The sequence below is a fragment of the Brachyhypopomus gauderio genome, chromosome 13 (assembly GCF_052324685.1).
Source record: "Brachyhypopomus gauderio isolate BG-103 chromosome 13, BGAUD_0.2, whole genome shotgun sequence".
In the NCBI taxonomy this organism is placed as follows: Eukaryota; Metazoa; Chordata; class Actinopteri; order Gymnotiformes; family Hypopomidae; genus Brachyhypopomus; species Brachyhypopomus gauderio.
In genome coordinates, this window is record NC_135223.1 from 7731669 (window position 1) to 7744609 (window position 12941).

General features: G+C 42.7%; 1 protein-coding gene across 1 annotated transcript; it reads right to left on the reverse strand.

Annotated features, from left to right (window-relative positions):
- Positions 1-181: 181 nt before the first annotated feature.
- Positions 182-8536, reverse strand: leng1 (leukocyte receptor cluster (LRC) member 1). Its single transcript, XM_076970555.1, has 5 exons — positions 8112-8536; positions 7707-7892; positions 5811-6002; positions 1437-1552; positions 182-976 (listed from the first exon to the last, which is right to left on the reverse strand). The coding sequence occupies exons 1-5, from the start codon at positions 8241-8243 to the stop codon at positions 769-771; spliced, it is 834 nt and encodes a 277-aa protein (XP_076826670.1). The 5' UTR covers positions 8244-8536; the 3' UTR covers positions 182-768.
- Between the last annotated feature and the right edge of the window lie 4405 nt (positions 8537-12941).

Genomic DNA, 12941 nt, shown 5'->3' on the forward strand with positions numbered 1-12941 from the left:
TATTTGCTATGAAATAAAGTTAAACATAATTTAAGTGTGCGGATTCCATAATTATGGGTTGTATTCACCCTCATCCAACCTCAGCTCACCTTGGCCAAGCAACGAGAAGCTCAACAGCCCGTCTACCCGGTTCAGGTTCACAGGTACCCCGTTCAGGCACAACAGAAAACAGCCTTTGAAATGTTGTTACGACCTCATATTTTTATTGTTGTAGGATTAATCTCCAAAAAGTTAAGGATACATCTTACACACTCCAGAAACATTATGTACAAAGTGACAGATCATCAGTGAGGGGTGTCCTAGGGGAGCAGAGGTTGATGCCCAGATGTGACACACAGGAATCCTCCCAGCTTACACACAAGCCTTAAGAACAGCTCCGTGCACACAGATCTGCACAGAGAGCCATCCCACTGACAGATTTAATTCCAGTAGTCTTGAGTTCAACAATGACACCTGGAATCAATGTAATACCCCACTGGAGGCTGGAGAACGGGGTGTAAGTGGGATCAGCTCAGTCTGAATGTTATGTGGGCACTGCAGCAGGCATCAGGCTGTGGGTAGACCTGTTGTTCCCCTCCAGACAGAAGCTGCCTACAGTCTGCTTACAGGCTCAATTGGCCAATAGTTTAACAATCAGCAACTGGCAGAGGACGTCCAGATGGGTGAGGTGGGGGCAAGTAGCAATCAATGCCTTTTTATGGTGATCATCTTCTAATGCTGTTTGCATTGCTGTACAGCAGTCAGAGTGAGTACCGGTGTGCGTGAAGGCTAGCAGAAGCTGTGCTGGTCTTGGCTCCTCCTCTGCCTCTTGCGTGCTAGCTCTGGGAAGTATGCGCTGTTGTAGGGCCGCTCTCTGTCCCCCACCTCCTGCTGGGCCTCCTTCTCCGGCCTGCTCCTGGCGTCCAGCAGAGCCCGGGAGCGCCGCCGCTCCTCTGCCTCCCTCTGCAGTCGCTCCGCACGCAACCTTTCCATCGAGCTGCAGAGAAACAGCAGATTCAATTAGACAATCATTTCCAGAACATGCTGAAAAATCATAGATCATAAATATTTCATATATACAGTATATTGTCCACATATCTTAGACATGCTAAGCTAAGAATGCTAAGCTCTTGATTCCATCCACACAGATCTCTTGACCCCAGCATTAGCTTCTGCACACACTGGCATATGTAATGCTGTACAAGTCCAGGATTATTGCCTGTTTCAGTAGGTAACACTTTCAGATATGGGGCACAGCCCAGCATGTTTGCACTTTACAGAGGTGATCGCCAGATCATTTGACGTTCACAGCACGTGAGCAAGAACACAAAACCATCCTCCAAAGATGTGACAGTGAAAACATACAGGATGCAAAAGCACAGCTCACTGAGACACTGCAGGCTTGTGGTGTGAATTAACAAGAACATATAAAGTATGAAAAATTAAGAAAGCCTTACCTTTCTCCAGTCTTTTTCTGCTCTCTCTCTCTCTTCTCCTTCTTCTTGTGTTTTTTCTCTTTCCCATCTTTCACTGACAAAGCTTTTCTCATATCCATCAGGGGGTCGAGCCTTTCCTTTAAACAGACAGCAGAGAGGTTCTTATTACAGCTCCAGAAATCATACAGAAAAATTCTGGTAAGTCTGTAAAAGAGGTGGTGTTTGGTCAAAAAAAAAAGTCTAACATGATAACAAATGTGAGTATTTGTATTGTTCTTTAAATGAGCTCCATAAAACACACCTGAATTTCAAACTGTCAACTTCTCCTATGAACACAGAGGGATTTGCTGATTTTTGGACCCTAACCTTCATTATCCACCTGTACCCCTAAGCCTAACATAACCCTAACCTAACCCTAAGCTATTAACCATAACCCTAAGCTAAGTGGTCCTCACTGAAGGTTGCATTAAGGGTCTATCTACCCAGTACTTGAACCCAGGTCCAAAATCAGGTAAACAGGAGCTTTGAGGCAGCCCAGTAGCACTGCAGAGCACCATTTATCTGATGAGTCCCATCACAGGCCCATAGAGGGCGCTCATGAGGACTGCTATCGTCACCAAAATGAGAAATGGGACACCCTTTGCCCTCCGGCCTCACGGTCCTCGCCTGCCTGTTTGGGGACTGCAGGACTGTATGTGCTCCAAGATTGAACTCAAGTCTCTGGACAAACACAGAGCATTAGGGGACCTCATGGTGACTTGTTTCCATGGATACCGTCAATGCCAAAATGATGAGACCGGAAACAAAAACACAGATATATATGAATGCGTGGGAGTAGTAACTGATGAAGATACGTGGAGGGGAGGCTTTACTACCTGAACCATATGTTCAGGTTCTCATACTGCAGGACCAGTGTGAGGTCTGTAGATTACATTAACACAGATTACTGAGTATGTTACGCTGTCATAGCCAGTGGACCTATTTTATTGAAGAGCAGAAGTTCTAATAAAATTACTGTGTAATATCTGCTAATTAAATTAACCATTTATCTCATTGCATCTTTGTTCATGCAAGTTGGTAAAGTTACCTTAACCCCCTTTAGGCCTACGAGAAAGGCAGAATTACACAGACCCTCAGCTACATGGGCCTCCTCAGGAACGTGTGAACGTAACGATTCAGTACACCTTCAGTTTAATGTGAACGTAATGATTCAGTATACTTTCAGTTTAATGTGAACGTAATGATTCAGTATACCTTCAGTTTAATGTGAACGTAATGATTCAGTATACCTTCAGTTTAATGTGAACATAACGATTCAGTATACCTTCAGTTTAATGTGAACGTAATGATTCAGTATACCTTCAGTTTAATGTGAACGTAACGATTCAGTATACCTTCAGTTTAATGTGAACGTAAAGCCTAGTTTATACTCGACGCGCCGCGAGCGGCGCGAGGGTCCGCGCGGCGAAAATGACGTAATCGCTGTGGCTCCGCCCGTGCGCGAGGGCCTCGCGCGCTGTCGCGGCGCGAGGTCGTGCACCTCTCGAATTTTGTAACTTCGCGCGCGCGCCGCGCTTCAGCGCGATGGACAAAGTCATGTTTGCCGGGTTCATACACCTATACAAGGTGGAATTAATGCACTTGTACGTCACTTTAAAGATCCATTTCAATATTTCCCAGCACGTTAAACTTAATTAAGTTAAATATTTATACATATACTCGAAATGAATCGAAATAATTCGCTTTTTTATCACATTAGTTTATGGTTGTTTATTTTCAAAACGCCCAATCTTAACGTCTTCACGTTCTCTCATGTTTTGCCCTGGAATTACAAGAGGCTCGTATTTGTTAACGTATCGTTTCGGACAACACTGCAAAGCCATATTTACGTTTGATGCCTGATGTGTATATATACGGTCTCTGGTCAGGTAAAAATGTTCTTTCCCCGGTTTTGCAGGGGTTTTTTATTCTCCACTGCCACCTATCGCCACCTATCGTTTCGGAGAACACTGCAGCGACGCTCGCGACGTTCGCGAAAGTATAAACGCCTACACCGCTCGCGCAGGGTCGCGCGAGGTGGGCGGAGTCGCGCGCTACGGTCGCTCGCGAAAGTATAAACCAGGCTTAATGATTCAGTATACCTTCAGTTTAATGTGAACGTAACGATTCAGTACACCTTCAGTTTAATGTGAACATAATGATTCAGTATACTTTCAGTTTAATGTGAACGTAATGATTCAGTATACCTTCAGTTTAATGTGAACGTAATGATTCAGTATACTTTCAGTTTAAAGCCTGGTTTATACTCGACGCGCCGCGAGCGGCGCGAGGGTCCGCGCGGCGAAAATGACGTAATCGCTGTGGCTCCGCCCGTGCGCGAGGGCCTCGCGCGCTGTCGCGGCGCGAGGTCGTGCACCTCTCGAATTTTGTAACTTCGCGCGCGCGCCGCGCTTCAGCGCGATGGACAAAGTCATGTTTGCCGGGTTCATACACCTATACAAGGTGGAATTAATGCACTTGTACGTCACTTTAAAGATCCATTTCAATATTTCCCAGCACGTTAAACTTAATTAAGTTAAATATTTATACATATACTCGAAATGAATCGAAATAATTCGCTTTTTTATCACATTAGTTTATGGTTGTTTATTTTCAAAACGCCCAATCTTAACGTCTTCACGTTCTCTCATGTTTTGCCCTGGAATTACAAGAGGCTCGTATTTGTTAACGTATCGTTTCGGACAACACTGCAAAGCCATATTTACGTTTGATGCCTTATGTGTATATATACGGTCTCTGGTCAGGTAAAAATGTTCTTTCCCCGGTTTTGCAGGGGTTTTTTATTCTCCACTGCCACCTATCGCCACCTATCGTTTCGGAGAACACTGCAGCGACGCTCGCGACGTTCGCGAAAGTATAAACGCCTACACCGCTCGCGCAGGGTCGCGCGAGGTGGGCGGAGTCGCGCGCTACGGTCGCTCGCGAAAGTATAAACCAGGCTTAATGATTCAGTATACCTTCAGTTTAATGTGAACGTAACGATTCAGTACACCTTCAGTTTAATGTGAACATAATGATTCAGTATACTTTCAGTTTAATGTGAACGTAATGATTCAGTATACCTTCAGTTTAATGTGAACGTAATGATTCAGTATACTTTCAGTTTAAAGCCTGGTTTATACTCGACGCGCCGCGAGCGGCGCGAGGGTCCGCGCGGCGAAAATGACGTAATCGCTGTGGCTCCGCCCGTGCGCGAGGGCCTCGCGCGCTGTCGCGGCGCGAGGTCGTGCACCTCTCGAATTTTGTAACTTCGCGCGCGCGCCGCGCTTCAGCGCGATGGACAAAGTCATGTTTGCCGGGTTCATACACCTATACAAGGTGGAATTAAAGCACTTGTACGTCACCTTGAAGGTCCATTTCAATATTTCCCAGCACGTTAAACTTAATTAAGTTAAATATTTATACATATACTCGAAATGAATCGAAATAATTCGCTTTTTTTATCACATTAGTTTATGGTTGTTTATTTTCAAAACGCCCAATCTTAACGTCTTCACGTTCTCTCATGTTTCGCCCTGGAATTACAAGAGGCTCGTATTTGTTAACGTATCGTTTCGGACAACACTGCAAAGCCATATTTACGTTTGATGCCTGTTGTGTTTAAATACGGTCTCTGGTCAGGTAAAAATGTTCTTTCCCCGGTTTTGCAGGGGTTTTTTATTCTCCACTGCCACCTATCGCCACCTATCGTTTCGGAGAACACTGCAGCGACGCTCGCGACGTTCGCGAAAGTATAAACGCCTACACCGCTCGCGCAGGGTCGCGCGAGGTGGGCGGAGCCGCGCGCTACGGTCGCTCGCGAAAGTATAAACCAGGCTTAATGTGAACGTAATGATTCAGTATACCTTCAGTTTAATGTGAACGTAATGATTCAGTATACCTTCAGTTTAATGTGAACGTAACGATTCAGTACACCTTCAGTTTAATGTGAACGTAATGATTCAGTATACTTTCAGTTTAATGTGAACGTAATGATTCAGTATACCTTCAGTTTAATGTGAACGTAATGATTCAGTATACTTTCAGTTTAATGTGAACGTAATGATTCAGTATACCTTCAGTTTAATGTGAACGTAATGATTCAGTATACCTTCAGTTTAATGTGAACGTAACGATTCAGTACACCTTCAGTTTAATGTGAACGTAATGATTCAGTATACTTTCAGTTTAATGTGAACGTAATGATTCAGTATACCTTCAGTTTAATGTGAACGTAATGATTCAGTATACTTTCAGTTTAATGTGAACGTAATGATTCAGTATACCTTCAGTTTAATGTGAACGTAATGATTCAGTATACCTTCAGTTTAATGTGAACATAACGATTCAGTATACCTTCAGTTTGCGGTCCTTCTTCTCGCGCTCCTCCTCAGTAATGCTCTTCCTTTTGTTCTTGTCCTTGCTGCCTCTCTCCTCCTCAGTCTCCTTTTCTCCCTCCCGCCGATCTTTCAGGTACCATGGTGTGGATTCCGATCCGGGAGCAGGCCCAAGAGACACCAACAGACCAATGGCACGTTCTTGTTTTTCCTGACACAGAGGACACAGATAACATAACTAAAAAGGTCCCCTGATAGACTCCAGCACCTTCCATCATGGCCTGGTGGTAGGGAACTGGTCTTGTGACCGGAGGGTCGTGGGTTCGATTCCCAAACCTGAGGCCATGACTGAGGTGCCCTTGAGCAAGGCACCTAACCTCAACTGCTCCCCAACGCCGGACTAGGGCTGCCCACCGCTCTGGGCACGTGTGATCCACAGCCCCCTAGTGATAACTAGTGTGTGTGTGTGTGTGTGTGTGTGTTCTAACTGCACAGATGGGTAAAGCTGCAAAGCTGAGGACTTTTTATTTTTACATCATTCAGTTACAGTGTTGCGAATAACGTCGTCATTTTGTTAGTAACGGGATAATATAATTAATTACTTTTCCTGTCGTTACAACGCCTTTGACGTTACTGGTCATTAAAAGCGGTGTGTTACTATATATTGATATACTAACAGTAATCCGAGCGGACCACTGCCCAGGCTAGTGAGGAATAACAGATCTCGATAGGTCACAGTTCTCGGTGTAACACCTGTTTAACTTAACAAGTCAGTAAGCGATTGGCTAAGGCAGCGTTATGGTAGCCAATCAGAGCCAGTGTTTTTACATGCGTGCCGAAGCGCATCAGTGACACACACGACACAGACAGAGAAGAGGCAGAAATGGCGAGTCAGTAGCAAGCCGAAGAAAAATTAGCATTTTCAAGGTTGCGATATAAACATTATTTAATTAAGAAAATACTTGAAGTTCCTGAATGTCTACCAGACTAGGTATTTGATTTATTTAATTAAGAATAGAGGTTTTATTGTTAGGTTTACTTCTGTTGTGAACAAACCAGTTGTCTCAGGTTGAGAGAATTTAATTTAATTTGATAGATGTAAATGCACTTTATATAATGTAATAATAATAAAAAATGCACTTTATATAGTTATATAGTGTTTACTTTTGCAAAGATTTGGGATTTTAAAGGATTTTATCCTGCACTGGTCTGTTGATGTGCAATAAATATCAAAGGTCAAACACCTTTATGATCTACTCTCTATTTCAACTAATTACTACTACTATTTCAACTGACTGAAAACTGCTTTTCAAAAAAATCCTTATTCATTGGCATATAACTTTTTTTTAACTGTAATGCAAATAGTTACTTTCCCTGGTAATGAGTTACTTTTATTATAGAGTAATTCAGTTACTAACTCAGTTACTATTTTGAACAAGTAGTGAGTAACTATAACTAATTACTTTTTTAAAGTAAGGTTCCCAACACTGTTCAGTTACCACATTTTCTGACTTTCATTTTACTTTCCCGAGGATGCCAGTAAATCAGAACCCTCAGATGTAATCGTCCCTCACACTCTCCTCTCTAATCCTTACCCTCACCCCCTCTTTAATCTTAGATGTCCCCCTCACCCTCATTCGGAAGTGTACCATCATCTAGACTAACCTGTAAACCAAGTACTGATTGATTTATGATACTACAGTTGATAATATCAAAGAAATGGGAGTGGCTACTTCATCTGTGCTCTAATCAAACTGCAGGACACCGAGTTGGAAAGCAAGTGTGACAGGATGGCCTTCTCCATGTAAGACTGAAACATGGTTTTGAACTAAATATCTATTTATAGATATTATGGACAAGCTGTTTATGCTAAAGGAAGTAAAGTGCAAAGCCAAAATAAACATGTTTAATATACCTTCTCTTCTCTCTTCTCTTTGAGGTATTCTGCATTGCCTTTCTTTTCTGATGACTCCTCCAAAGGAAACAGATTCAGGTGTTCAATCTCCTCTGAACCTCTACTCCGCTCTCCATCCACGCGCCGCACGGGGCTGTCTGGCTCGAGGGCCGCACGCGACTTCTTCCTTAGGTATTCTGTTCGAGCCTACAGGAAATGCGAGACATATTAATATTCACAATCATGACTCATTTGTTTATTCCCTTTGGGAAGCGACTGTGTGTGCTTATTAACGAAACAACTACATTTATAAAGCAACGTTGCGTCCAGAATAACTGATAAGAATGAATGAAATTGCACGAGCTCAAGTCTCACTGTGCATCCAGAACTTTACAGTGACGCAGAATGTTCGGTTGTTATGGTTACCTCTTGTTCTGCGCGCTCCACGCGCCGCTGAATGTCGCGAGCCTCCTCGGCTGCCTGAGCTTCGTCTCTACGCACGCGCGCAACGTTGTCCTTATTGCGTACATGCCAGCTCTTCTTTGGTAAAATGTTCATTTCTAATCCTCAACACAAACTAGAACTTACAAAACTGTCAAAACATAGTGATCTTCAAAAATCCAAAACCAAAGAAGCTAGCTGGGAAAATCGTTTTTACCACGGTAGCTAGCTAACTAACAAACAGAACGTCAGTCTTGAGAGCTGAAGTTAGATATTCGTGGGAAATCCATTTCAGTGTCCTTTTCAACATACATATTCTCCAAATTCGTCTAATTCAATGTATTTTGAATACATTCTCCACGACTTCCACGACGGAAGTAATGACACGTAAGGTACCAAACGTCATCACGTAAAAAGCGTCTGTACGTACGGTTACGTAGACTGAAACAGGAGGACGTGAGTGTTAGCGGAAGTAAAATAAAATGCTGGGGCTGTGTTCGAAATAGTCTACTACAAACTACTGGCGTACTAATCGAGCCCCAAATCAGTATGCCGTATGCAGTATGTGACCAAAATGAAATTTTACAGTACGCGAAACCAGTAGCGATTGCTCTAAGACTGCAAGGGAAGCTCAGCTTCCCCTAAAATGTCAAAAATAAGTGATCAAACATAAACTGTTGTGTGTACATGTCATTGACTAAATATGCGCTACAACGCGCTCAACTTTTGTTCAGAATCAGTTTGTTATTGCTGGTAACGACGCGGCTTTCCTCTCACTCATTCCCGCAGCTTCACGGTGCTTTAAACGGTGTGGACGCTGAGTATGGAAATAATTCTGTAGCAAAACTTGAGAGCGTGAATGACCTGATTTGAGCACTTGTAAAACAAAATCTGTACGTGTATTTTTAATTTGAGAACTTGTAAATTAAAATTTGCACTTGTATTTTTGATGCGAGAACCTGTAAACTAAAAGTTGCACTTGTATTTTTAATTTGAGAACCTGTAAACTAAAAGTTGCACTTGTAGTTTTGATGTGAGAACTTGTAGAATAAAAATCTGAGCGTGAATTTTAAAAAATTACACCGCACAACTTCAAATCTGCTCTGCTCTTGCAACACATATCTCAGTGTACGTGTTGCAAAACAGATTTGTGCACTTGTACGGGGAAGTGGGCGGGGCGGTGTGGCGGTGGGCGGGGCAGTGGGGGATGAACAAGAATCGTGACTCAGCTTATTTTTCGCTGCAAAAAGGAAAGAATCGGAGGTTGAACAATTACGGATAATTCCATCTATGATGGCATAAACTAGCTAGTGACAAGTATATTTCTATATTTTTCTAAGCAAAGAAACATTATAATGACATTAGATTCAAGTTTTCATCAAGTGTCTTTATCGATCATATTCTAGTATTGCTGTCTAATACCATTTGCCATGCTTGTGTAATCCTATAAAAAGCTATCGGACGCTCAGCGTCTCTGGGGTAGAGGTCTGCGCGGGACTGCTTTTTAAATCCCGCTCCCGCTTGTTTTAGACCCGCTCCCGCCAAAAAATCGCTTGTTTTAATCCCGCTCCCGCCCGCACCTGCTTGTTTTAATCCCGCACCCGCCCACCACATACACATTTCTGTCGCCCCCGCACGCAATCCTAATATGAATTGAATTAATTAGATTTAGTACTTGAAATTTTCTTATGTATTTATTAAAACAGCAATATAGCGATGGATCGCGCTGTCCCATTTCTTATCACAGTCCAAACACATCCCGTTAGGTGACGTACACCAACACTTTCTGACATGTATCACAACAAGCCGATTTCCATCTCCATTAATTACAATGGAATATGACTTCCATACATTAGACTTTCCTGTAGTTGGCTTAATTGTGGTGTATTCGCCTGTTTTAATAGAATTTTCCACAGCTGAAACTGGTTGACCGTCTACAGCAGGGGTCAGCAACCTATGGCACGCGTGCCACCATTGGCACACCGAGGCATAGTCACTGGCACGCGACACGCTGGACCAGCATCAGCAAAAATATATATTTTAATATAAATTATTATATTAATGGATTATACTTTCGCGAGTGACCGTAGCGCGCGCCTCCGCACGCACACCTCGCGCGAACGGCGGAGGCGTTTAAACTTGGCGATCGATCGCGATATAATACTGTTTGTGTCGATTTACACCTCCCCCCCTCCTCGGTCAACAATTTAAACTCGCCGCCATAGTGGCACACTCATTGACTGGACATGTTAAAGTTGGCACTCCATGTCTCAAAGGTTGCCGACCCCTGGTCTACAGTCTCTGCCATTTCTGTATCAAAATGACAAAATGACGCACACTTCATGTTCACGTGATCAGTTGCTTAGCCAATATTTTGAATTAGTTTATTGCTTACTTACTGAATGATTAGTTGTTTTCGTCCTGTTCCTTATGCATGGAAATCATTGCGTTGTTATTATTATAATTTTCTAGACTATTAATTTGCGGGATTTTTCTACATGTATTTGTGGTCCCGCTCCCGCATCGCCTGGACTAATTCAACTCCCGCTCCCGCCAATAACAATTAAATTCTGTCCCGCGCAAGATATTGTCGGGTCCCGCGGGACCCGCGGGATTACCGCGGGAGTGCAGACCTCTACTCTGGGGGTCTATAGGGCAGTGGGCTGGCCTCGGCTGGCCCGGACGCTCAGCTTCTGCATGATGATTGGATGATCTGTCTGAGGCTGAATCCCTTTTTGATTGACAGCGAAATGAGCAAATCAGCAATCTTTTGGTGTAAACCTTTGCGGGAGCATTTAATTTAATTTTTTTAAAATTTTCATTCTGTTCTGAGTTGAACCGGAGATTTTCCTAATCCTCTTAGCGGCATTTTCTTCGTTAAAAACGACTAGCGACAAATCGAGCTTCTATTTCTGGTGGTTTTTGTTGTAGCTGCTTGTGTTTGGAGACTAACTTCTATCACTCAAGCCAAAATTGAGCTTCCCCTCCTTGAAAGACCAGCATCCGCCACTGCGCGAAACATACCCGGATGACCTACTACTTCCTCAAAATATTCCAGTACGCGAACAGAGCTATCTTCGTGGTGTACTGCATCAGTATCCAGTATATACAGAGTCCAGTATGCAGTATCCATTACATACTGGATACTGCATACTGGTCCTCGTAGTAATATCCAGTACAGTTTCCAATATGCGACAAAAGCAAAGCATACTACGGGGTCACGTGAACGTAGCGTTGCATGATGGGATGCAGTACACCACGAAGATAGCTCTGTTCACGTACTGGAATATTTTGCGGAAGTAGTAGGTCATCCAGATATGTTTCACGTACTGGAAAATTTCATTTTGCATACGGCATACTGATTTGGGGCTCGATCAGTACGCCAGTAGTATGTAGCAGGGCGGACTGGGGAGAAAAAGTGGCCCGGGAGTTCCTGACAGACTGGCCCACTATATATATATATATATATATATATATATATATATATATATATATATATATATATATATATATATATATATATATATGTGTGTGTGTGTGTGTGTGTATATATATATATATATACTGTATATGAATCTAGTGTGTGTATATATACTGTATATGAATCTATACATGGCACGTAGTGTATATGATGGTGTTTATTGTCATATGGACAATATTAATTCCAGCAATATTATGATTACATAAATAGTCCATCATAAGACCACCAAACAAGTTGTTTTACGCAAAGTGCATCCTAAAGAACAACCTATATTTCTTCCTCTTACCTATTTGTGGTGGTTAGTTTTAATCTAAGAATTTCAATAGCTTAAAAAAACAGTGCACAGTGCTCTGGAACCTTTAAGACCGCCACTTGCGTCCGTGTTAACCGTGTTAAGGTAATTTGCACATGGTGCCTTAGACGTTGCAGAGGCGACAGCAGTACATTTAAAATAACATGTTATCTACAATTTAAACTGCTGTATGTTTTCGTAGTCCGGCCCGGATTTTCTGGGACAAGTTGGATTTTTTTCTGATCTCCGCTGCATACCCAGGCCCGTAGCCAGCATTGTGATGGGGGGGATCTTTTTCCCCCAAAAGTGGAGTGAGGGGGGGGGGGTTATGTCTTATATGTTTCCTCTATGCTGCGCCTATAGCGATCGATCGCCAGTGGTTGGCGCCAGAGCGAACTAGTAACTCAGTGGGTTTTCCATCCATGAAAAAAGCTGGATGGAAAAAGACCAAATATCGCAAAAAGATGTTTACGCTAGGAGGAGGTGGAAAAGTTAGACTATCGCATCGCCAAAATTCGGAAAAACTGGATGGAAAAGGGTTTTTCGCATAAACGATGACGTATCATGCCTCAAGTCAAGTGGTTCTGTACATGATCGCGATGTAAAGATGGCAAATGCATACAAAAACAGTTCTGGAGAGAGCAAAAATTGAATTTAACTTCTCCATGTAAAGAAAAGAAAAAGAAAAAAATGTTTCACAACCTCAACGTGCAAAAATGCGTAACTGCCAGATGGACGTAAAACCACTATTGGCGTCCTCTCACGTGATCTAAAGTTTATTCGCATAACTGTAATGAATGGAAACAAGGCTTAATTCACATTTTTTTCTGCCGAAACTTGGAAATTGCGCATTATTTTTTCGAAAAGTTTGGATGGAAACCCGAATCATAGATGTAGATCGAAGATAAATAAACTAGATTTTTTTCAGCGTGAGAAATCGGATGTATGGCGTGTGAGCGTGTGAAAACGGTCAAATGCGCGTGTCTCACGCTCATTGCGTGAGAGTTGGCAACACTGTTATAAGTTTGTTGTGAGTCTGTTG